Below are 26583 nucleotides of genomic sequence, written 5' to 3' on the forward strand. Positions count from 1 at the left end.
ACAGGCTGCAGCAGGACAGTGAATGGAGAGCAGTGGCCAGGGTTCAACTCCTCCAGGTCAAGAGCCTGGCTGGCAGATAGACGAGCCTCCCCAGGTAGGCCTGTAGACAGAGGCTCTGATAAGTCTGAGAATAGGAAGCAACCTTGGAAGAAAGGCAGGGGGCGTTGGAGTGGAGGGTGTATATCATAAATTACAGGTAGGGACCACATGACCCAGCCCTGGAGGGTTTCTGAGAAATCATCATGCCTACTCTGCCAGTTTCCTGTCCATGAGGTCCATTCTGTGGCATCCCACCTGCAACCTAGCCAACACAACATCTTCCCCACTTGCAGGTGTAAGGGTGTGCAGAGCTGTGGGGGAACCCTGAGCTCAGAGGCAGGAAGTTAGATCCATCTGTAAAGAGCTCAATGACCTTGGGTCATCCATGTGCATCTTAGACGTCAGTTTCCCCTTCTGAGATGGAGACGGCATTTCTCACCTGGATTATTAGCCAAGTATGCAATTATCAAACAAGCGCTGGAAGCAAAGGAGCTCTCTACTATAAAACAGGACCCTGATCCCAGGCCATCCCGGGCTCTCTCTGTGCCTTTGCTGTTTTCTTGGGGGGGGGGGGCTGTAGCCTCCCCCTGATTACAGGACTCCCACCTGAGGTGCTGCTTCCTCTCTCCAACCAGCCACTCCCTCTCACTGTCAATCTAGCCACCATCCCTGGGGCTCCCCTTCTTCTGTTTGCTCACTTGCCTAATGCTCCCCCCTTATCCAGTTACATGCACAATCCCTGAGCCTAACTCTCCAGGGGTCAAGCATGTGTCCTTCTTGCTCCCTGCTATTTCCCCTGGGCTTAGCTAGCTCCTGGGACAGGGCAAATCTTCAATCACTCTCTGCCGAATGATCTAGAGGTCAGTTGTCCCAACTGGCATTGTGGCGGTCCTGAAAGTCTCACAGAGGGCAGTGGGAAGTGGGTCTGCCTTCTTGGCAGATGTCCAAGCAACTGTCTGGAAAATAATTTCAGAAACAGAGCACAGACTCACCCTCCATGCTCTGGGGCCACAGAAAGAAAAGCAGTCAGACATTTCCACACGCCAAGTGTTGCCCCCTCTGAGCAGTGACATTTATTTAAATCTTTTTTTTTTCTGATGGAAATGTCACCAAAATATACCACATACATCTTTCTCCTACGAGTGGGGTGGTAAAGTGAAATGAGTGCTGGCTTGGGGTCAGCCCTGTCGGGTTTCAAATTCTTCTGGCACCACTTGCTTGCTTCCTGGCCTGGAAAAAAATCTCACTTAGATTCTCTTTTGCTCAGTCTCCATATCTGTGAAATGGAAAGACAAAGTCATTGCAGTCTGCAGTGGGTTTACAGAGAGGCATGGGCGGGGGCATGACCATCACACTGACCCTTGAAGATCTCTTAATCTAAGACATAGGAACCCAATGTCATGATTGCAAGAGGACTGTAACAACCAAGGAACACCCTCATGTGAGAGGCTCCTGTAGCAAGTTTTTGAACAAAAATTCTTGCCAGGTAATAGCTCAGTAATGATCTATTGGACCTGAGAGTTACCATTTTTGTTCAAACACTTGCCAATTTTTTTTTACTTCAGGATAGCAGATCCAGCAAGTCCACCAAACTGTCCACATACAGACTCCACAGCTTCCTGGTGGGTATGGAAAGGATATGAGTTTGGTGGCACTAGATCTTGGTTCAAACCCTATTCTAATATTGCTGCATGGCACAAGAAAAATACATAAGCTCCTGAAGCTCTATTTTCATTGTCCAGAAAATACAGGTGGTAGCTGTGTCTTAGATGTGGACAGAGCCTAGGTAGGTTGACCAAAGCAGGTCAAGCTGTGTTGGATATTTTGGCCAGGTTGGTTTCTCAGAAAGGTTCGGGAGATCCTCTCTCTTCCCTCACATATCTATGGCTCTCAATTTCTACCAATAAAAGCTATTTTGCTTCAAAAACATCTGGCAAGCTCTCTAATATTATCAAACAGTGACTAAAGTCTCTGGAGGAAAGAGGAAAGACATATGAAAGGAAGAAGCCAAACAGCCAAAATGAAACCCAGTATTTGACCCCGGGAGGCCCTGCATTCAAACTCAGCTTTCCTCCTCCTTCTCTGGGTGCCACTGCAAAATTTCTGAGCCTACTCCAGCAGCTGAGGATGGATATTATTCTGAGATAATAATATCTCAGAATAGAAGGGAGGCTAACAGACAATGTGGCACATGTATAATGGGAGTGAAAGCAGCTCATTATTGAGTAGCTTAAGAATGATAAATTGGATTTGAGAGTTACCATCCACCTTAGCCCACTGCAGGTAAAAGAGCTTTTCAGAATTACCTATGTGTAAATCAAGGCAAGTATTCTATGGTCAGATGACATCAAAACTACATACCCTTGTAGTAAGACTTGAGGACTCGCCTGATATTTGGCTAAACATGATTCAGTCCTCAGAATACAGGGCAACTTTCAACTAGCTAATACCCACTCCACTGCCTATAATTCCTGGATAGAACTGGATCAGGTTTGGAAAAACAAAAACTAGACCACCACAATTGTTTCCTTCCTGTCTGTTCTTCCAAGCTCAGGATGAGAAAAAAGTGCCATGCATGTGGCAATCAAGTTGCTCTCCAGGGTCCTCCAACCAAGCAGGCACCTTAAATGTGACTTTGGCAAACAGAACCCTTCCCATTTCTCGCCATGACAACTGACTGCTCCTCTCCCTATTTTTGCTCATTCTAGATCCTCTTCACATATGATTAGAAAGAAATCATATACAACATATCCCATGTCACTCAGGGTCATCTATTTGAGAATTCTCTCCTCTAGCTTCTCAGAGTGACCGATGATACCTCCATAAGCATGCATTACATTGAAATTAAGTTTTTACATTTCTGTCTCCTGAAATCAAGTTTGGCTTTCCTTAAAATAAGACTTTTTCTCAGTCACATCCTAACCAAGCAGTAAAACAATGCCTGACTCAGAGTGAGTGCTCCAAAAAGTGTTTGCTGAATGATGAAATGAAGCCTTTTCATCCCATGTCCTAGCCCATTCATTCTAGGCATGTCAACTACTCTACGAATGTTTATTGAACTAAACTGAGCCCATCTAAAGCTATTTTCCCCACACTCTGCTTTGTTCCAAACGACTGTAATCTTTGAGCCCTGAGCAAAGCCAGCAGTCAACATAGATACTGCTGTTCTTGTTGGGAAAAAAATCTTAGTTTAAAAGAGATGCCAACCTCCTGATAGCCTTGAGCCCATGGACTTGCTCTAGGTCTGTTTAGTTACTGAGATGCTTTCACTGCTGGAATCAGAATCTGCTTCTATGCCCCAGCAGCCTCCTGTAAAATCATCAGAATGATTTCATGCCAGTCCTACTGGGTTACCAGCTGGGCAAGGCCCATCACTGAAACAGAACAGTGATCTTGCCCCATTTGTCCTTCCGGGCAGGTTATTTTTAAGTCCTAATGTTTCATGTTGAGGGAAGTGAGACCTACAGTCTTGGGGCTGGGGCTACTGGCCCTCATCTCCCAAAGTTGTACCCATCTTGACTCTGGACAGGGCCAATGACATGATTCAACTGGAGGCCTGCATGTTGCAAAGTAAAAAGAGTACTGAGGAAAAGGACTGAGGAACACCCTCTCACCTGACAGGGGCTCCCCGCGACTGAGCAGGCTTCAGCATCACCGTGATGGTTGTGTCTGTCTCATTCAGTGGAGTGTCTGTGTCATACTCAGGCATCGAAGGAGCTGGGTGGAGAACAGAGAGGGGAGGTGAACTTTGTGTTAGAACCACAGCCCATCACTACCTCTTAAGGTTATCCCCCAAATCTCTCAGGATAACTTGAAGGAGGACATCTGAGAAGGGGGAAGATGAAAAACAAACAGTATTATAGATTTTTAACAAAGGAGTCTCTGAATTCCAACCCACCACCACATACCTACATGGTAGGGAAGATTGTGGAGAAGGAAGGCAATGATGTAACCAGAAAATCTCATGACTCCAAAAATCCCACACCACATAGATAATGCAGAAAATTTAAGTTCTGAAACTGAGATGTGAAAACTGAGTGAACTTTGTTCAACACATATATAATGCAAATGACAGCAGCAATTAATAAACTGCTTCATCTTATTAATTTTCATGGGACAACCTTCCACCACCTCAGTCCCAAATGAAAGAAGTGCAACTGGATCCAATCCCATGAGAAGTCATTTAGCCATTTGTATTAAGGGGTATTAAAACTCACAGTCCTTTTAATTTGGTACTCCAATTCCTGATATTTAATTCTAAATTAATAATCCAGATCAATGAATTAAACTTTATTGGTAATATGTCTATTGAGGCATTATCATGTAGAAACGTAGAAACACCTAACATATCCAATCATAGGGGAGTGTTTAATTAAATTAGGTCCATCCACTTGACAGAACATTATAATGAAAGCCATGTAGTAATGTGGAAAAATGCTTATGGCATGAGACTATGTGAAAACATGAAAATACAAAACCCACCATGAGGCTGTAGCTTTGCAAAATATGTATGTATGTATGTATGTATGTATGTAGATCAGAACTGACTACGAGTCTTCTGAAAAAATGCAAATTTCCAAAAGAGTTCTGAAATTACTCTGCTTTGAGGCTGAATCTGATGGCAGAGGGTGTCCCACTGGTGACAAGGGAAAATATTGAGTGGCTACGGTTCTGTAACGTTCACTCATTCATTTATTCATCAGCTATTTTGAGAGAATGTGCTCCAGAAGGAACTCTGAAGGAATATCCTTGAAAACAAATCACATTTTTAGAAATCAATTTGTATGAAAAGAAGCTCTGTTTAATGCAACAGTATGGTAACTCATTTGCCGAATCACTCAGCATTTCCTGTAGCCTTGCCCAATTAATGTATTTTTTTTTTACACTTTATGGATTAGATTCAAGACAAAATGGTCCCATGTCCAGGGACACTAACTGTCCTACACCCTGGAGGAAATTTCTCTGCCTTTTACATCCTAGAAAAATCTGGAAGAGAAAACGCCACTGGCCTCCTTCTACCCATCTAAGAGAGATACCTGAAATTTTGGTGGCGATCCTGGTGGTGACAGGAGGACCGAAGCCCTTTGCTGTGCTGGCCTTGATGGTGAAGGAGTAGGTGGTCCCTGGGTAGAGTCCCACAAACAGGTGGTGGGTTTCATTTCGGAGCTTGAACACCTTCCCCCTCTGGCTGGACAGATCGGCACTGGGGTCCAGGGAGCCAACAGCTTTGTAGTTGATCTGCAGAAGCCAAGAAACAGACAAATAAATGCCTTACCCAGGGGTCTCATTGGAAAGCACACGAGGGAGTGAAAAGGGAAAGACACATGAGTTTGGTTTGAAATTTAGTTATTATTGCCTCTCTAACAGATTATCCTCATCTTCCCCTGCCAGCGCTCTGGAACTCCAATGTCCGGCAGAAATAGAACCCGAGCCACACACAAACTTTTCCATCTCTGAATGATCATATTAATAGAAAATAAGAGAGCAAGCTTAATTGTTAGAATATTGCTGCATCCAATATACACATCACAGTGTGATTCTAATATACAATCAATGTACAATCAATGTAAGATTTTATATGTTTTATACCTAAATTAATAGTCACTGTCACTGTCATCCTGTAGCTCATTGATTTGCTCGAGCGGGCACCAGTAATGTCTCCATTGTGAGACTTATTACTTTTTTTGGCATAGCGGATACACCACGGGTAGCTTGCCAGGCTCTGCCATGTGGGTGAGATATTCTTGGTAGTTTGCTGGGCTCTCCAAGAGAGGCGGAGTAATCGAACCCGGGAAATTACTAGTAAGTCTTAGAAATCTTGTGTGTATTTTACCCTTCCAGTGCATCTCCCTGCCAACAACTCGTATTTTGAAAGGACAAATGCCCCTGTGGCTAGTGACCCTCACACTGGACAGTGCTTCTCTAGAGGATTTGGTAAACTACTCACAAACGCAGACCATGGGTCCTAATTAATTATACAGAATGGAATAGGCATAAACCATTCAGAGTCTGGGGAGGAGCTCAGGCAGTGAAGGGGGACCTGGCGCATTTAAGCATGACTGTAGCCATCCACCCACCAGAGGAAACTACCCCTTTAAGCCAAAGAATTAAAATGGACCATTCACTGCTTGTGAACTTTCCACCAATCACAACTGCAGCGGCTGAAACCCTCATTTGCATAAGAGGACCCGAATGGTTAACTGCCTCTTTTCCTCCACTAGAAGCACAACCTGGTTACTCCCACTCAAGGCGCAAACGCTTCTGGATCTGTGCTCCCCAGACTGCAGTTCTGATGCCCAGAATAAATGTTCATTTGTAACCTGCAAGCTGTACTAGAACACGTGGGCTATACTACTGGAACTTACTTGTTCCCACTCTAACATAGCTGTTGCAAGCCCACCAGACTTGGGGTTGTCTGTCAATGCTTCACCATTTTTTATTTGTTTTCTTATTTTTTGGCCACACCCAGTGAAGCTCAGGGGTTACTCCTGGCTCTGTACCCAGGAATCTTTCCTGGCAATGCTCAAGAGGGAACCGTATGAGATGCTGAAGATTGAGCCCAGGTTAGCCACATGCAAGATACCTTACCTGCTGTACTATCTCTCCCGCCCCAGTTCACTATTCCACGTGAAAACTGTTCTTATATGGCATCTCCTCCTGCCTTAATTGTCCTTCTCCCCAGACTTTGGAATCATCATGATAGTCGCTCTAAAATTAATAAAACCAAGTTCCACTGGAAAGAGCTTGCATGGAATCACTGCTTTCACACTACCTGGGGAAGGCCCAGGTTTGTGTCTTCTAAGCCATGGAATATTTCTAATCACCCAGAGGCTCTACTACAAGTGACACAGTAACCAACCTAGTGTATGCTCTGCAGTGACAGGAGTTCATGGATCATGCACAGACTGGTGTGACACAGCATTGCCAAGGTACTCTAGACCTTTGTAAGACCCACTCTCATTTTCTGATCCCACCCTTCTGTAAAAACATCCAAACACTGGGTCTCAGGCACTGGTTCCCCAGTCATTTAGAAATGGAGCACCTCATTTCTAAATAACCCACTTGCAAAAGCAGTAAAGGGAGGGTTTTTGAAAGTTTGCTCCATCGAGATCCATGAAAGCTGTTTTATTAGAGCATATTACATGTGCAGAAAACTAAACAGCTAGATCGATGTTTACTAAACGGATACAACTTTATAATCAGCATGCAATCAAGAGATGAGACACCACCAGATCCAAGTCTCTCCTCATGCTCCTTCCCTTCTCTGTGTGTCCCCAACCCCCGTCAACCTAACATCTATCCTGACTTGTAACAGCATAGACTAGTGATGCCTGCCTTTGAGCTCTATATAAATGGGATCATACAGGGTGTACTGATTTCTTTCGTTTCAACATTATGCTCGTGAGAGTCATGCAGGCTGTCACATGGCACTGGTAGATCATACATTCTCATGGTCATTCAGCTTTCTATCACTTAAACAGGGCTACAACCCAGGTCTGTGTGACTTCAAAGTCTGTGCTCTTTCTACCACATGCGCTGCCTCACTTGAAGGCATGCTTTACTGACTGAAGACTGTGTACACGCATCCCTTCTAAATTGCTCCTTTGCCATCCTTTCTTGTGTCTGCATATTAGAATTTCCTGTATGATAGAATTTATTTTGAGTGCTGCAGAGAGGCACACATAAATACAAGCTGGACCCAGTCCTCAAATGGCTTTCATTCCAGAACTGTGTTCCATCTTACGTGACCTGCTCCCATGCTAGAGTGGAAGGGCTGATGCCAGCAGAAAAGGGAAGACACTGACTTAACCTCAAACACAGACTGGGTGTTATTTCTGTCATGGGCACTTAACATGGCAGGGAAGGAGATCACATCTTTCTCCTGTATTAAGCAGCTGCAGTTTTGTTTGCAACAGATGCTACAAGAGCAGCAGAAAGGCTAGAATTTACCGGAGCAAAGTGAGCCCTAATGAAGAGCACGGGGCACTCTGCAAGCCCAGCCTGGGCAGGGTACACATCATGTAGGGCCCTCAGGTGCTTTGTCACAGGGTTCCCTCTGGGCACTCCTGGCCATGCCTGTCCTTCTCTGAGTTAAGCACTGGAAACATCTGCTTCTCTGCATGAAGACTCCCTCCATGGTCCTTGCAGCCATCACTTGTTAATTACCATGCCCAGGGACAGGACTGCCATGGACAGAGCCGGTCCAGGTCCTCAGGCTCCTCTTGTGATGCCTCTCAGCAGACATCCCAGGGGATCCGCCTTGTAGTATCCAAAGACTGGAGAGCATGTTGGTCACTAGCTTCTTCCCTTAATTCACCCCATCCCACTGTTGGTGTTACCCAAACTTCTCAGTGATCTGCTCTGATTGGGTTCCTCATCTCAGGGTCTGCTTCTGAATATTAGTCCGCAGAGACCAAGGAGGTAATCAAGGTGGCATCTTGGGGCAATACTGACCTGGCATAGAGAATGTTAGGGAGTCAGCGCCCTAGGAAGAGAGCTCTAGCCTTGGCAGAGGGGAGCTCAAAGGCCCATGGGGATGGAGGATGGTCCAGGGTGACGAGGTTGTACTTTCAATGTGGGGCTGTATTCTGGTTTTTCCTCAAGGCAGAAGGGAGATGTTCACAGAGCTTTGACTGTGGCCAGGACGTTTCACGTACCCAGGAGAAAACAACCTCATGCGGCCTTTTGCAATTCTATTCCAGTTCCTGCCTGGGTAGGTGGCAACTACATTGATATACAGATGCTAGGAGGTAAAACTCATCCCTTATTTACTAGCCAATTCCTTTCCTGCACTCCAAATTCAATCCAAGAGCGACTCAATTTCCACTGGGCTGTCAATATAATATACCGTGCTCCCCTGCTCTCCTAACCTTTCCTGGTATTACAGGAGCCTCACTTACTTGTAATGAAACACTATGAATAAATCAATGTATGTTAATATAGCGTGCCTTCAATTTTTTATGAAGGGCTTCACCAAATCTAATTCCCACTGCTTTGTCAGAAGCAGCCTTTGAAAAATTTAACTTGCAAGTTTTACGAAGTAAGTGGGGAATTGGGTCGGGTAGGGAAGAGAGGGAAGATGAGAAAAACGGAGTGGGATGGAGCTGCGGCCGTAACAGGCCTATTGCCGTGTAAGTCTTGGTGTGCAAGTGGGGAAAGAGGAAGATGTGTTTGAACAGCAAAGGTAGAGTCAGAAAGTGTGCTCAGCTGCATGCCAACCCTGGGTTTTGAGGACTGAGGAAAGCTGCAACAAAATTCTCAGGGGTCCTTGCCACTGTTTCAGTGAGACCCCAGGCATTGGCCAGCTGGAACAATCCATAATGAGAATTCAACCAAGTTACCCATCAGTTAGCATTCAAAAGGCCACTGGCCCCAGGCCCAAGAGTCCATCATACCTTTCCTCTTTGTTATTATTGTCATTATTGTGACATGCAGGGGTGGCACACTTGGAGATCAGACACTTACTCAGCTGCTGAGTGCCACTGACCCTCAGATCTCACACTAGGGCTGTGGTTTCCATCAGCGCATGCAGGGGCTGCCTCCCTGCCCTTTCTCATCCATGCTAAGCTTTATTTAGAATAAATAAGCTTTATTTATTTAATACCTGAAGGAAGCCACGGTCCCTTTTGCCACCGGGCCTTTGCATCAGCTGCTCCATCAAGCTGGGTACTCTTTCCTCCTCTGGCTTCCAGTTCATAGTTAATGGCCCCACATCCTTAACTCTGGCAACTTTTCCTAAGTACCTCCTATGACCCTCTGGTCCTCCTAATTTTGCATTCCTTTGGGGCATGCAAATATATAAGTATATGCATATATATAATTTATTTATATAATGAGTTTCTTTTCTACCAGTTCAGGGGATATAAAATTAAGCCTGAAAAGTTATCAACTATTGTAAATAAAGCTTTATTAGAACATTCACCACCATCCATCAAAGCATTGTCTTGTGTTGCTTTCACACTATCCCCACAGAATTAAGTGGCTGCTAAAGAGTCCCCATGGTCCTCTCGGTATAAACTATTTAATCTCCACCCTTTCTAAATATGTTTGCTGATCCCTGGACTAGTTCTAAGAGGGCAAGGATCTTATCTTGGTGTTGTTCTACCTTTCCTCCCTACCTATACACACATCAAAGAATGTTTGCCCTAGCTGTGTGACGTAAACAACATCCTTAACCTCCCTGAACCTCAGTTCTTGAGGATAAAAGAATAAATCTGATTTAAATTTCGATTTTGACATTGTCTGTTACCACAGGCTGACTCCCAGCTTGCTAACTCTTGTCAGGAAGATCACTGGTTTTGGAGGATCACCCTAGGGATTTGATGAGTGACGTTAGTCTTTAAATCAAGTCAGATACCACACACCCCAGGACACAGCAGTATCAGGCAGCCTTCCACCTTAGACTGAGATGGGACAAAGAGAGGCAAAAGGAAGGATTTTCCTGGAAGAGTCCAACATAAAGGACTTGTTTGTTTCTGAATAAACAGAGGTTGAGCCATGCTTGCTCAGCCACTAAGTGAGATGAGACTGAAGCCATTCCAAGCTTGAGAAAGAAACTAAGTGTGTCCAGGAAGTGATGGAAAGATGTGAGATAAAGCAAGGCTGAGGAAAGTGGTCAGAGCTTAGAAACTAGGATCCAGAGGCTACAATAATCAAAACCCATTATTTTGAAGCATACTATATTCCAAGTACTGTGAGTGGGCGTGCATAAAAAATATGCTATTTAATCCTTGGGAAACATGGCATTGATTGCATTCTTAGGCCAAGAGAGGAGTCACAGATCTGTGGTCTCAAGTTCTCCATAGCATCATCTTTGTGGGTGTGTGATCATGGCACCAACACATGGCAAATAAATTTAATACCTTCTTGGATATTCTGGAAGAATCAGCAGTGTTATTTATAGCGCTCACTCATGGATGACACATAAGCTGTTATGGGGACAGTATAAACTAGGCCAAGACCCGTCCACCTACCAATGGACATTCCATAAGCATCCTCTTGAATTAACCCCAAGCCTTCTTGCTACTATACTCATGTTCTCAGTCTAACCATTTGGGGCAGAGTGAGTAAGCACCCAAAGTTATCCATGCCATCTGTTCTTCTCTTTCTCAAATGTCTTCCAGTCCAGACTTGGAAGGTCTTAGCATAGTCGAGTTTAACAAGTTACCAATAAAATAGACTCTCTGTTCAGTTCACTGTGTAAAGAGTTGAATTTATTCTTTTCTTTCCCTTTAAATTCAAAACAGTCAAATTCAAATTACCTTTTTTGGACTCACTATAAAAATATTTATAGACCTGGACTCGGGCAGCTTGATAATCTCTGAACAACACAAATATGCAAAAAGATCCCTGGCCAAGGCAATCTCTGGTTAGGAGGGCAGTGCTGGTCTGCTGGTTCCCAGACAAGTTAGAACAGAAAAGTGAACAACCTCCAAGAACAGTGCAAATGTGCAGGAGGCTGCATGTGGCTTCTTGATCCCAGGGCCTTCCTCCTAGACAGCAGAGGCCTCCTGGGGAGAAGAGTACCATGTCTCTGAGACGAGCAGACACATGATGATGGCCAGGTCCTCCTCTCAAGTTCCTAGCACTGTTGAAGAAAGTGTGGGACTGCCGCTTTCATGCACAGAGGCTTTGGTTTCTGCTTTGGTTTCTACAAGACCTGTTCTCTCCATCCAAAAGCACTCACCAAGCACCTATCCAATGCTTGATTCTGTTCAGAGACAGGATCCCATGACTCTGGGGTAACCTGGATAGAAACTTTGAGCACCCACAGAGGCCTGGACAGAAATGCAGGATTCTAGTGTTGAGAGTGGCTGGTTCTATCAGGTATAGTAGAAGACAGCCATCCCAAGAAGCTGGGGAACTGGAGTTCTCAGCCTGGTCTCCAAAGCAGAGAATGCTTCCCATGTACCATTTAAAAGGCACCAACATCTTCTCTAGGCTAGCTGAGTCCAAAACTCTGGATCCAGAGGTCTGGACACTGGATGCATTTTCTAAGCTCCCTGAGAGATGCCTTGTGCATTTGGGCTGAGAGCACTGTAGGTGGGCCCTAAAGCAATAGGCAATTCTGCATAAAGGTATAATCAGCTAGCATTCTGCAGGGGGCACAGGAGCTGAGGTGGTAACAGCTGTAGGCAGACTCACTCGGGAAGAAGTAGAGGTAATATGAGACAAAATTAAATATGTGATAACTTCAAAGTGTCTCCTCACCCACCCATTTATTAGATACTCCAATGGTTTTACCTAACAACCACAAATCAGTGGTGATCTCTTCTTTCAGGTGGTGGATCGCAGTTCTCTCTCCATGGCTATGGGTTCGTCCCAGGGCCTAACTGAATGAAGTGAGTACAGACAGGGAATCTAGCTTTCCATGGTGGGCAGGAAGCACTGGAAACCACCAGCAAGCATGATCGCCATGGCCAGTAAGAAATGATGCTGAAACCACGTGCAATGATGGGATGGGGTGGGTCCACAACCTTAGTCCATCATGAGAGACGTCAGATTAATTCAACTGAAGACTGAACATCACTCATAACAAGTGTTGGGGGTCACAGAATGACAAGGAAGGGTGGAGAACAGTCAGGAGTAGGAGAAGATACAGGAAACGGAGCCCCTCAACACTGTGTGGGAATCTGGCTGGGAACAAAGGACTTCTGTGGAAGAATTTGGGGAATCCAGAAAAAAATATATCAGGGGGAGCTTGTCCATAGCACTGCACAGATGCGCGTTGTCAGTTTTGCTTCATAAACGTGAACAGCTTTGCAAAATGTTAACATCTGGGGAAGTTGTGTGAAGGACAGAGAACTCACAGTGCAATTTTTTCCCGACTTTTCTGTAATTTTATAATGATTTCAAAACTGAGTGTTTAAGAAGCAACAACCATAAAAGGCAGGCTGGCTCTGGGCACTGGTGAGGTCTTTGTGGCTACCGATGAAAATCTGCTGCACATACTGATTGAGCTCTTGACTCTGCACTCAGCACCAAAGAGCCTCCAGGATAGAGACATAAGCACTGCAGGAACATGAAGATACTGCTATGGTGTCAGAGAGACAGCTCAATGGGTGAAGCACTTGCCTGCATGCAGGAGGCCCAGGTCTGGTCCCTGACATTGCATGTTCCTCAAGAACTGTTGGGAGTAGCCCTGCCATCCCACCCTCCTGCCCCCAGCACAGAGTCAGTAGTGGTCTCCAAGTATTACCAGTTATACTCCTGATCTGAAAAACAGAAGCCTTCCCTAGAGAGTGAGGGTGTCCATCAGATAAAGGAAGAGGAAATAAGTGGCAGAACACAGTGTAAAGGAGGAGGAAGTTGGAGCAGTGCTCTTGGACAGGATGCCTACTGGCCAATGGAGAAGGGGTTTTGTGCAAAGAAGAACGGGGCACCTCTCAAGACAGGCGCAGTCCCCTCTCAGGCTCGGCCCCCACTACTTCAATTAGTTGAAGGTGATCATGAGAAGGAAAAGAGGCCATTCAGAATGCCTAGTCACATTCCTTCTGACAGCGACAAACCAAGGCTTGGGAATGTGAACTTCACAATGAAGATTCAGTGCACAAACTAGGCAACTGTCCAGGACAGGCTTGCTTTGAAGTCAGGTCAAAGATGCCTTGCTGGAACTACTCAAGCCCTTAGCTTTAGTAATGAAGGTAGAACAGTGCCAGTGAATGGGGAAGAATGGGAAAGAAGGTGATCCAGAATGATCCAGAGTCACGCCTGTACAGAGAACAGTGCCACTGACCCTGGAAGGTGACCCAAGGGGCTGGAGCACAAGCTTTGCATGCTGGAGCTCCAGGCTCCACCCTCCAAGCACTTGTGTGTCTCTGAGTGCGGCTCCTAAATCAAAAGCAAAACAAAGAGGACTAAAAATCTCAAGACGAGATAACATCATCGAGGAACTTGTTAGAGATTCAGATTCTTGGGCCCACCCTAAATCTACTGATCTCACGGTCTGGGGCGGCTAGAGCCCAGGATTCTATGTGTTTCCAAGTTCCCAGCTCATGTTCATGCACTTTGAACTGGAGCAGCAAATTGCCTGGAAATGAAGGATTGAACTGACTACAGCAGAACTTTCTAAACTTACTTGGCCAGCTGCTCTCTTTTCAGAAAAAAAAAAATCACTCAGTCCTCCCTTCCTCCCTCCCTTCATGTTTACCGTCTTTAAGCAAACAAAGAGAAAGTTCTCCCCTATAATTGAACCTGAGGTTACTACTGATCCCCCCTGTATCATTCCAGCACACCAGGGTGGAGATTGTGCTGGGCCAGAGGAAGTGGATCCCAATGGTACGATTCTCTTCCTGATAGCGGGAGACCAGAAGGCCTCGCTGAGACCAGAGGCTGAGAGGGAGAGATGGGAGTGAATCTGAAGTGCACTTCGTCCTGGCTGGGCAAAGGGTGAGTTCCCAGCAGTGTAAGAACAGGATGAAGCCAGAGCCGGCATCAGGATTAAACCTCCATGTGCACCTTCAGAAATGGGACGCCACTGGGAAGGGAAGACCATTGCATTTCAGAACTGCCATATGCTGAATGACTCTGGTGTTGTGGGGTACCAGCCATGATGATTTGCTGACGATGTGATGCAGCAGTGGCCCCCTGGGCAGGGCTTGCTGGGTTTCTCTGGCTTCCAAAACTCTAGCCAGTGGACAGGGACTGTCTCCCTGGGCAGAACCTTCCTCAGCCTTGTCTGCACAGGCAGTGAGGCCCTTGCTTTGCTCTGCATGGCAGATGTGTAGCCTCGCTGAGGAAAGCATGTTCTATTTAGTGGGGCCCCCCTCCCCACTTCCACTGATCAGAAAGACAAGACTAAGAGGGGAGTCAGCTTGTTTGCCCAACATGGGCTTTGCTGATTTCCAATCAATACCATGTTCTTTGACTTCAGCTAGCTGCCTCGTGGCTCAGGGATCAAACACTGGGAGAAAGCACAGAAGTCGGCTGATCAGGTCATTAGTATTCACCAGCCAGCCACCCAAACTGCAAGGTTGGCCAGTAGGTGATAATGAGGAGAACTAACATTTATTGATGCTCCCCCTGCATGCCTCACCCTCGCTCCAAAATCCCCACCCACTTTCAGCTCCTGGCTGACTTCAATGAGGGCTTTCTTGTCAATACTCATTCGCTGCCAGCCCCAAGGCCCCTCCCATCCTTCCCAGGACTTCTCAGACTCTTAGCTTGGCCCCCCTCACCACCTCCCTGCTCCCCAGGGGAGGGCTGTTCTGACAGTTTCACTCTTTCCAAGTGCTCTGAATTTCAAAGACTCAGTCAGATTCCTTTAACAGGGCCACCTTCAACTCTGATGGCGCTAAGCTCTTTCTTCCTAAACTGTCATAATGCAGTTTAATAATATGAAGCTTAAACCTCCTCTCAGCTTTTAATCTCACGCTGGGGTGTCCTGGGTGCTATGATTTTGTTATTTTCACAGAAACCTTCTCGCTTAATGAGTCTGCCTAGTGATATTCCCAATTGCTTTTCATCTGAAGCGCAATATTTCTTGGGTCTCTGTATGTAAGCTGCTTGCCTTCCAACTTCACACTCAGCTGATTTCTGTTCTGCTAAGTTTAACCTGGTTAAGGCGCTAAGTTGCCATGCAAAATTTCTCTCCAGTTGGCTCTGGGCATGGCATGGGGATGCAAGACAAGTTGAATAATCGGAGACTCTGCTGTCTGGCATGTTTGCACCTGCCATTCTGAAAACGGTCCTTTGGAAAAGACAGTCTGAGGAGGATCATCATTGGAGGTAAGGCCTGGATTCGATCTAGTCAGGTACTGCTCAGTGACAAGAGAGAGCTATGCACTGCAAAAAGATTTCAACTTTGTGTGAACACCATAGGGTTGATTTATACCAACCTAGATAGTCCAGCCTTCCACGACTCAATTAGACTTTTCATTGGGACCATCATGCACTCTGCGTGTGTGTGTGTGTGTGTGTGTGTGTGTGTGTGTGTGTGTGTGTGTGGCAATACCCATTGCTGCCATAAGTACCAGCATAAGGCTAAGCACCAAGTAGAAGTTGATGAAATTTACTGAACAAATGAGGGTAAAGAATTAAAATGTAGGGGCTGGAGAGGTAGTGCTGGAGATATAGTAGAGGGGTTAAAGCATGTGCTTTGCATACAGATAACCTGGTTCCATCCCTAACACTGCATGGTGCCCTGAGTATCCTCAGGGAAAGCCCTGGAGGCACTGGGTGCAAGTAGGTATGACCATCAATGCCCCCTAAGCATCACTGAGGTGATCCTAGCAATCCCTGGCATCATAGCACCTAAGTAGCATCACACCTGAGGCCATCACAGTGAACCATCGGTCTGGTTGGTTCACTGGGCATGGTCGCTGCTTGGAAAGCCCCAATATAAAAAGTTTTAAAATTAAAAGGAAAAAAAGGAATGAAAGTATGACACTCTCAGATGTGGCACTGCTGGGATTTGAAATGAGGCCACCCTGACACTAAAGTCTAGTACTTGCACCCAGCCCTACTACCTGCCCTGGGTGAATGTGTGCCTGTGTGAACAACTGCCCACGGGATGCTGGCTGTGGGTGCCTGCCTCTCTAAGACTACAGGATACCTAGGGATCTGTATGGAACCTCCCCAAGAAGAGGCCTAACAGTTGAGTCCTTGCCCTATTTAAGCAAGTATTTAATAAGTCATGAGTCCGAGTAAGTGATACTCTTAGTCTCATAGCCTTGAGTTTCCAAACTTTCCATCACTGTCCCTGTATCACTGTCATCCTGTTGCTCATCGATTTGCTCAAGTGGGCACCAGTAATGTTTTCATTGTGAGACATGTTGTTACTGTTTTTGGCATATCAAATATGCCATGGGTAGCTTGCCAGGCTCTGCCAAGCAGGCGAGATACTCTTTGTAGCTTGCCAGGCTCTCTGAAAGGGATGGAGGAATTGAACCTGGGTTGGCCACATGCAAGGCAAACGCCCTACCCACTGTGCTATCGCTCCAGCCCATACTTTCCATGTAGGTAGGAAATATCTTCTGTGTTTATGGCATTCTCTCTGCCAATCTTGCAATCTTCCTATATGTCCCAAATTATTGTAAAATAAACAACTGTACAAAAAAAAACAGAATGTGTATTCCTATATAAACAGGCTAATCTGGATTCCTGGACTACAAGTCAAAAGTCAAGATAGGATTCTCCACTTCCTGCCTCTGTAGTGATTCACTATAAGACTAATAATAGTAGGAGCTGATATTATTGCCTTTCAGTGTTTAGCAGATCATGCTGAGCACGCATTATGCATTTAACCATCTCACATTTATGAGGCAAGTGCCATGATCATTTCTCATCCCCATTTTACAGATGAGGAAACAGGCTTTGGGAGTAACCTTCTGGGGTTCAGAGCTAGCAAGAGGCAGGACAGGTTGGAACACACACAAAGTGAGGCCAGAGCTGCCTTCTTCACCTGGGTGCCTGACGGGCACGAGGCAGAGTGACCATGGCAGGTGAGAAACTATGTTGAAGGGCCAAGTGGAGGCTAAACACGCCTAGAACCAGGGCCTAGGGAGTCAGGGATAGGAAAACAAAGAAAGTTGGGGCATGGGGCTGGGAAATAGCACAGCGGGTAGGACGTTTGCCTTGCACACAGCCGACTCAGGTTCAATTCTCAGCCTCCCATACGGTCCCCCGAGCACCGCCAGGAGTAATTCCTAATTGCAGAGCCACGAGTAACCACTGAGCATCGCTGGGTGTGACCCAAAAAGCAAAAAGAAAAAAAAAAAAGGAAAAGAAAGTTGGAGCATATTTGTAAGGAGATGAGAGGGATCCTGATTTCATGTCATAGACCCAACCATGCACCCACCCCAGCAGAGCTGTGGTGGGAAATATTTCATTAGCCTGGATGGTTGGGATACAGGGTCTGAAAGCTTGCCTTATTTATTTATTTATTTATTTGTATATTTATTTATTTCATAGTCCCTCCTTTCCACAAGAGAGAAAAAATTATTTTTCTCTGTTTTTGGTTAATGATTTATTTGATCATTTATTCCAGCCCCATCTTCTGCTGATCTCCAGGGAGAAGGCCCTCAACTTTTTTTTTTTTTTGGTCTTTTGTCCTAATCTTGCAGTGTGATATTTGCCCAGGGGCAAATCTACTGCTGGCTCCAAAGCAACTAAAGAAAGTGTCATTTCTGAAGAAGCAGGCAGAACCAGGAAGCCCAGTTCCTCTTCTGCAGTGAAGCCAGGCCCGCTTCTGGGTCCAGAGAGGCCCCTCAGAGGGACCATCAGCACTTACAAAGCACTCAGGAGCAGGGGGCAGGAATAGGAATAAGGACCCTGTGTCTCTGCAGCTAGAGCCAGTCTGGGCTCCAAGGATCTCAGCTGGTCTCCTTACAGGCACAGCTGTATGGGAAATGAGAGAGCTGGAGGGGCTCAGAAAAGCAGGTCCTGATCCCGGTGCCTGTGAGGTTTGCTCCGACAAAATGGTCCTGGAGACCAAATGGCAGCAGGCTAATGCAACAGCAACACTCCCAGAACCAGGGATCACCCTGTGCCCAGCGTGGAGGACAGGACTTATGGTCCACCTGGAGACAGGAAGCCACCAGGCTGCATTCCATGCTTTCTCACCCTTGACCCTGCTACAGATAAAGAGAGTCAGACCAAGCGTACCCTTTTCCCACCCAAGACAACATAAAAACCCCCATTAGACTCTCCCAGGCTGTGGCTCTACCTCAGCCTCACCTGAGGTTTGTAGTGTCAGCCCTGGAGTCCCCCTCACCCCTCTGATAAACTTCTCCTATTTCCTTCACTTTATTCATCACTGTCCACTATCTATCTATCTATCTATCTATCTATCTATCTATCTATCTATCTATCTATCTATCTATCTATCTATCTATCATCTATCTATGTATCTATCTTTTTTTAAAGTAAAATAGTTTCATTGAGAGGTAATAATGCTAAGGAGATATTTGGCTTTTCCATTGAGTAAGGAGAGAAGAGAGAACAGACTAGAGTAGGGAGAAGAGGAAAGAGAGAGAAGGCAACCACCAAAAAGAAAAAACACACTTTAAAGAAGTCCACAGGTCACCACAGAGTGGAAGACTGTGATGTCAAAGGCAGGGAAGGTAGGCACCCTGAGTCGGGTGTGGCAGCCCCACAATGGGGTGTACCCCACCGACTAAGTCTGCCCCTTCCAGAGCAGGAATCCAGATGATTAGGGTTTTATCCTGCCTCTATGTCTACTGGTTTGTAAAGCATAAACCAAACCTCACTTTCATAAGTGATGCAAGTACTTGTAATATAAATAAGGAACCTGTATTATTTTTATTTTTCTTTATTTTACTTTTCTTTTATTATTATTGCTATAGCATGGTTTATATTAATGTCAATGTTTATCTTTTGGTTATCAATGGCCAGGATCTAGAGACTATAAAACACGAGACCTCTTATTGTCTAGTTCTCTCTCTCGGAGAACTCAGCAAGCTACTGAGAGTATCCTCCCCACACAGCAGAGCCTGGTAAGCTCCGTGCCATATTCGATATGCCAACAACAGTAACAATGATGGGTCTCATTCCCCTGATCCTGAAAGAGCCTCCAATGTGGCACTGTTGGGAAGGACAAGTAAAGAGAGGCTGCTAAAATCTCAGGGCTAGGACAAATGGAGACGTTACTGGCGCCCACTCGAGCAACTTGATGATCAACAGGATGACAATGACAGTGACAGTGACAGTCCCTCTGTCTGTACTGGACAAGGATCCCAAATCTATCAGAGCCTCCTTCTCCCACGTGGTCAGCAGCATCAGCAGCACTGCCACAGCAAATAGAATCTCATGTTTCCTAGAAGCCACTTTAGAAAAGTGAAAGAGGGCTGGAGAGAGCCCTACCGGGAGAGCACACTTTCTACTTTCTTCCCCACACCATATAGTTCTCCAAGCATAGGGCTGGGAGTAGCCCTTGAGCATCACCCTGAAACCAAAAAGAGCAAGTCAAAAGAAATAGGTGAGTTCATTTTAATATCTTTCCTTTTACACAGTGAGGCCAGTGTTTTGACTGGAGTTAATTAAGCCACATTCAAGTGTGAGTTAGTGATAGCACTGCAGCACTGTCCTCCTGTCCCGTTGTTCATTGATTTGCTCAAGCGGGCACCAGCAATGTCTCCATTGTGAGACTTGTTGTTACTGTTTTTGGCATGTCGAATGTGCCACAGGTAGCATGCCAGGCTCTGCTGTGCAGTTGAGATACTCTCGGTATCTTGCCGGGCTCTCCGAGAGGGTCGGAGGGATCAAACCTGGGTTAGTCGCATACAAGGTGAACGCCCTACCCACCATGGTATCGCTCCAGTCCGAGTTAGTGGTAAGCACCAACAATTGATAATCAAGATATCCAAAATGTTATTATTTCAACATGAAAACCAAATTTCTATTTTTATGTGTTCATAGGGGCCATTTGGGGGGTTGGGTGTAAGAGGGAGGCCCTGGAGGCCACTCCCACTGATATTCTGGCCTCTGGTGCAGGTCTGACATTTGGTGCTTGGGGCCACTGTGTCAGTGCCCAAGGTCCACTGGGGCACAGTGGGTGATGCTCTGGGACAAGGAGCTATGTGATTTTGAGGATCCAGCCTGAGCCTCCCACATGCCAGGCATGCATCCCACCCTTTTGAGTCTGTTGTAGTACCTCACTATGAAATTATTGAAGAGACACTTTTCATTCCATTCTTTCCCTAAGTGCTTGAAATCTGGTACATAGTTCACATTTCCACACTTCCAACCCTACTTGACTTGGACTAGTCCATTCCCCGTGTTGCACTGTGTGTAGGGAGGAAGCCAGGAGCCGGGAGACCAGGGCCTTGCAACTGTTTTTGTTTTTTATTTTTCATTAGACTCCTTGGCAGCCTGTTTAGTCATTTCCCTCCTTACTTTCCCCAGGACACTTTCATTCCATTGCAGTCTGTAGATTGTATGGGGACTCTATGCAGCTGTTAGGCCTTTTATGCAAATAACGAAGAGAAAATTCCATCCATATAACCCTACCTCTACCCCCCCCACCCAAGCCCAACCAAGTTCCACCTCTTGAGGGGCAGCAGCCTGTGTTAATAATGCATGGTCTCCAATCAGTAGGAAACACCACAAGTTTTGGGATTGTGTAAAAATGAGGATTCTGAGTGAGCCTTGGGGCTGTGAGAGCTTGCAGGTGTGCTGGGGTGCAGTGCTGAGTGAGTTCTCAGATCCAGTAACTCCATGGAACTAATGCATTCCGATACGTGGTTTCCCGCTAAATGCAGGCAGGCCCCCAAGAAGGTGGACTCCTCAGCGTGATGGCCATTGTAGAGGTGTGTATTACTGGTCCTCTCATGCATTGGGGGACTTCAGAAAAGTATCACAGAGCCAGCTTAGGGCCATCATCATTCGTTCTGGCCATAGATTTGCCCCAAATGACAGGATCTCGTGAACCACCATTTCAATATGTTCCCTCTGCGACTAAGGCCCAAACTGATGGCGAAGGGCGGGAGGACCCTCTGAAGGGGAAGCTCAGGTCTCTTGATAGGAGATGCTGCTTTTCTTTCTTTTCTTTTCTTTTCTTTTCTTTTCTTTTCTTTTCTTTTCTTTTCTTTTCTTTTCTTTTCTTTTCTTTTCTCTTCTTTTCTTTTTTTCTTTCCTTTCTTTTCTTTTCCTTTCTTTTCTTTTTTCTTTCTTCTTGGGTCACACCCGGCAGTGCACAGGGGTTACCTCCTGGCTTTGCACTCAGGAATTACTCCTGGTGGTGCTCAGGGGACCATATGGGATGCTGGGAATCGAACCTGGGTCAGCCACGTGCAAGGCAAATGCCCTACCTGCTGTGTTATTGCTCCAGCCCCGAGAGAGATGCTGCTTTTCTTCCTTCCCCGGGTGTCCACTGACAAATGGGTGGTGCCCAGGCTGGCTCTAGGTGCAAAGACACACAGTCCATGTTCCAACGACTGCCCCCTGCTCCAGAACTGAGAGGTTGCTAACTGCTAACGTGGATTATGGTGGCCCGGGGCCAACTTCCATAAGCCCAGGGCCCTGGGTGGGCCAGGGCTCTCTTCCAGTCATGAGCAGCACTGGAAGGAGAACCAGCCCCAAGGACAGACCTGGCTGAGAGGATCCCCCTGGAGGGCTAGATTCTTAGTCCTGAATGGTGACTCAAGAACAGCTTCATGTCAGGCCAGAGATGCACAAGACACACCACTAAGATCCTGAGTTCCAAGATGGCATATTGGCACATGGGTCCTACCTTTATGCCCCCTGATCCCAGAGGGTGCTACAGAGCCTTGATTTGGGACTTGCCTCCCCTTCAGCTACTGAGTATAATACTCCCCCACCACAGGGTCTCCTTCCAATGACCACCGGGTGAGCTGGGGGGCGGGGGTGGTGGTTGGCGCTCAGGAACTAGCCCTGGGCAGGAAACACAAACGTGAATCCAGAAAGATGAGCACTGTCTATGCAGCAGGGACCTCAGGAGTGGGGAGCTAATGGAAGGATTCTGAAAGCTACTGCAAGCAGAGGGTGCTGAAGGGGGTACCCCAGAGTCTAGATGGTGTAGCCTTCAACTTCAGTGTCCAGGTATCCTGAGATCTTAAAGCCCACTTTTATTGTGGAGAGAGACTGAGGTTAGAGACCAGCAGGGAAATAAAGACAAACTCTACTGCCGGACTAATATCATTAGTCATCAAGCTTCTCCTGTGTCCACTGCTGGAATTCTAACACCCCTTCAAGATGTGGCGCTCATCAGCCCCTCAGCTGAGCAGAAAACAATGCAGCAAGTCTCTCTTTAGCATGGACAAGGCGGGCAACTAAAAGGCACGGGGTGGAGGGTGGAAAGAGCCATCCCATTGATTTGGATGAAGGCCTCATCATTGCAATATCAAAATTTGCATGAAAGACATTTGCGAAAGTCATAGCAATGGAAATACTCTTTGAAGTGCTCTGACTATAAATATAGCAAGAGGCCCATCATGACCTGTTTGAATCAGCTTCTAATTGAGGTACTACTGGGTGTGTTAGCCTGCAATGGGCTGCCACGCTGCCTAGGGCTGCCTGATGCCTGTGAGAGACAAGCCTTCTATGAGTTACTGCCCTCAGTGAAACACTAGCAATGAACTTATACTCTGCCTCCAAAGAATGAAGGAACTAGAGAGTGAGGCAACAAGCAGATTCTCCATAGAGGAATGTGCTTGCTGCCTTCAGTCTTGCACGAGGAGAGTTTTAAGGGTGATCCACGCCCTCTTGCAACCTGAGTCTAGGATGAGTACTACCTTCCTCTTTCCCAAAGCACAGATGCTCTTCTGAGTCACCCCAGGGCACGCTGCCCTGGACACATAGGCCAACTTGCTTTTAGTTGCTAAGAGGGCAGAGACTGTGCAAAGGCAATAGGGTGGGCTGGAGCCCCCAGGCCAGAGTTAGTCCTGTCACAGGTTGAAGACCTCCTCCATCACACATGGCAGGAGAACGAGGAACCAAGAGGATGCCAGTGTTCTGAGAGAAGGAGGAGGCAGATATACAGAGGGAAGCACAAAGCAGAGGATGGAGACAAGAAAGAGACCCCTGAGTGTTGGACACTTCAGTTACATGTCCATGACAAGTCATTTCTCATCGACTGCCTTGGGTTGTCTGTCTGTAGAGCCCTTCTGAGCTATTCAGACGGATTTTGGTTTTGTACAAAAGTGTATCTCCCTAATGAGAGACTCTAATCAAAATAATCGCCTCATTCAGAACTTCAGTCCTTTCCTTGCTCTTTACACAGCAAACAGACAAAAGAGGCCGGTTCCCCAAGCTATGTAGCTGCCTCCAGCTTCCTGTTCTCTCTGCACTCACAGCCTGTCTTCCCCTTCCCAAGCCCTGCTCCCTACCTGTTATCAGCCATGGATACCCACACTGCAGACTCCAAACCACATTAATTCAAGTGTGCCCCTGGTGCACCCCAAGGCTGCACGGTTTGTCCAGGCAGCAGAACTGAATGTCGATGCCATCATTTCAGTGCCTTGTAAATCCCCAGGGAAAATAGCCCAGGAAGCAGCTGTGTGGGCTGATAAGGGCTTCTTTGCCTTCTCAAACTCCTCGGGTACCAGCTCCAGATAACGGCCAGCAATGGAGGCCAGCACCTGTGCCAGGTGTGAACTCTTTTCCTTGAGCCACACAGACACACACAGTCACACTGAACTAGCCTGCCAGTTCTTCTCCCAGTGCCAGAGAGAGGTGGATGTTCCTGCAGATAAACTGGGTTCCTCCTGTTTTGTTTTGTTTTGCCCGCAAAAACAATACCCCCATTCATCTTTTCTCAAAATCAGAAGGCAGTTTCCAATGGTACTTAAGAATGTATGCTCATCACAAACTAGGTATGAGATTTTAGATAAGTTGCTTAACTGCCTGTTAACTCAGTTTGCCCATATGTGAAATGGGCATAACAGAATTTGTACTTCATAGGTCTGAAGGAGGAAACAATTGACATAAAACTTGTAAAGCTTTTGCAAAACAGTGCTTGGAGCAATTGAATAGCAAGCATTCAGTGGTTGGACTTACTATTACTACTGCAGAAATGCTAAAGTCCTTCCATATTTCCTATTGCTCCCAGCTAGCTAGCTATGGACCTTAGCAGATGTTCAGCCTGGTCCTTACTGTCATTCCCACATTTGAGTCAATTGATGTAAGTCCTCTTGGTCTACTCAGACCACACAAACCTTTCTCCAATACCTTGTGTGGCCTGACGCCACCCCACAAGTCTTGTAGCCATACTGATCCTCTGCACAGCATTCTCTCCCGAGCCTCTTTTGTTTGAGTAGCATCTCCTCTGCGTTCAGTGTGGACTCCACTGTCATTTACTCCTTCCAGACCTTGCCTGGTCAAGTCCACTGGCTTGGTTGACTCTGAAAGAATCACAATTCTGCAGTAACGGGGGTATTATTCATGCTGGAGCCACTGAACTGTGGATTTGTGAAAAGTGGCAGCAGACGGGGAGTAGAATCAGAGGTGGGGATGGTTGGATGGGGGCTGAGAATGGATCTACACAATCGATGGAAGTAAGGATAACTAAAAGCTTTCGTTACTTGCCAACGTTTTCTTTGTGACAGGGGGTCAAACATTGATGACTCAGTATTACACTTCTTCTGGCCTTTACCACCTCCTCCTCCTTGATAATCTTAATATCTATACCGAGGGCACAATGCACAGTGAGTATACGGAGGAAAGGCAAAGGATACCCTACAACGAGGACTCCTATAATACTAGCCAAATAATAGAAGTCAAATGCCACAGCCTATCTTACGCTGGCAATTTCATATGCATTTGTTTGCACATGATTAGGTCCTGTCCCAGCTAAATATGTAGGAAGTTCTCAAGAGGGTCATGGGTGACTTAACTGCCATGGAGAAAGCTTGGTCTGTTTGCCCCAGTTCAAAACAGGAAAACCATCAGTTAACATGAGATCAGTAATGCACAACCACAAGTTCCCTGTACTTTCTGCCACCAGGTATTCCCAGATATTCAAATTCCCAGGTTAAGCGCCCCTGTTACAAATTATACACTCCCCAATCAAGCTCACATCTGGTTCCTTGAATTATTGGTCCGGAAAAACAACAGCAGATCTTACCTACCTCCAGCCCAAATGGCCCCTGGGAAGTTACCGAAGAAAAACAAAACAGTTTCCTAAATCTGTCGAAGTCAGACTAAAGTCTTCACTGTGTCCCTCTGGTCAACATATTTTCCAATCAACTCTTCCTCTGCTCTTGTCTTGCTGTCTCAATATTTGGTAAATTCTTTTAACCAGTCCACCAATCAGGTCTCTTAGGATATGGTTCCAAGTTACCCCTTTCACTGGGGCTGGTATATTTTGACATTTTAAAGATAATCAATGAGGAAAAGAGAGATTCAACCTCACTAGAAGTCAAATATGAGCACATATAAGTGTGCTGAAGTTGTGTATTGAAAATAAAAAAGGGGGATTTTTAAAAGCTCATACAGATATTGCTAGAGGGAGAGTCACCAAAGTCAGTCTGAGAAAATGGCAAGAAAATCTGTGGAGTGAGTAGATGGTGGGGAGAGACGCCAAGAGGGGAGCAGATGTGGCGGGGTAATACCATAGTCCCCCTTTTAAAGACAGAACATAGTGAAGAGCATTTGATCTGTAAAGAGAAGACATCCAGAGAGAGAGAGAGAGAGAGAGAGAGAGAGAGAGAGAGAGAGAGAGAAGGCTGTCTGTGGCTGGTCTCTGAGTAAACTCTGCAATTACCCCCTTTCTTTTTTTTAAAAAAAATTTATAATAACTTTATTTATTTTTAATTAATGAATCACCATGAGGGTACAGTTACGGATTTATACACATTTGTGCTTATGCTTCCCTCATACAAAGTTCGGGAACCCATCCCTTCACCAGTGCCCATACTCCACCACCAGTAAACCCAGCATCCCTCCCATCCTCCCCAATCCCATCTCCCCCCACCCCACCCTGTCACTGTTGACTCCATGGCTTGGAGGCTGGCCTCACATTCTGGGGAAAGGGCAACTCAGAGAAGGGATCACCAACTATAATGTAGTCGAAGGCCATGTGGGAGAAGGGAGTTGCGGGCTGAATGAGGGCTAGAGACTGAGCACAGT

The 26583-nt window shown here is 46.2% G+C and overlaps 1 protein-coding gene across 15 annotated transcripts in view; it reads right to left on the reverse strand.

The window, feature by feature from the left end:
- PTPRT (protein tyrosine phosphatase receptor type T) overlaps positions 1-26583 on the reverse strand; it is a 1130358-nt gene that overhangs the window by 289016 nt on the left and 814759 nt on the right. For all 15 annotated transcript variants that reach the window (XM_055137540.1, XM_055137536.1, XM_055137543.1 and 12 more), the window contains exons 10-11: positions 5076-5277; positions 3654-3756 (exon numbers count right to left, since the gene is read on the reverse strand). In XM_055137540.1, the coding sequence (XP_054993515.1) occupies positions 3654-3756; positions 5076-5277 (305 nt within the window). The remainder of the gene's footprint in view (positions 1-3653; positions 3757-5075; positions 5278-26583) is intronic.

The sequence above is a fragment of the Sorex araneus genome, chromosome 5, assembly GCF_027595985.1.
Source record: "Sorex araneus isolate mSorAra2 chromosome 5, mSorAra2.pri, whole genome shotgun sequence".
In the NCBI taxonomy this organism is placed as follows: domain Eukaryota; kingdom Metazoa; phylum Chordata; class Mammalia; order Eulipotyphla; family Soricidae; genus Sorex; species Sorex araneus.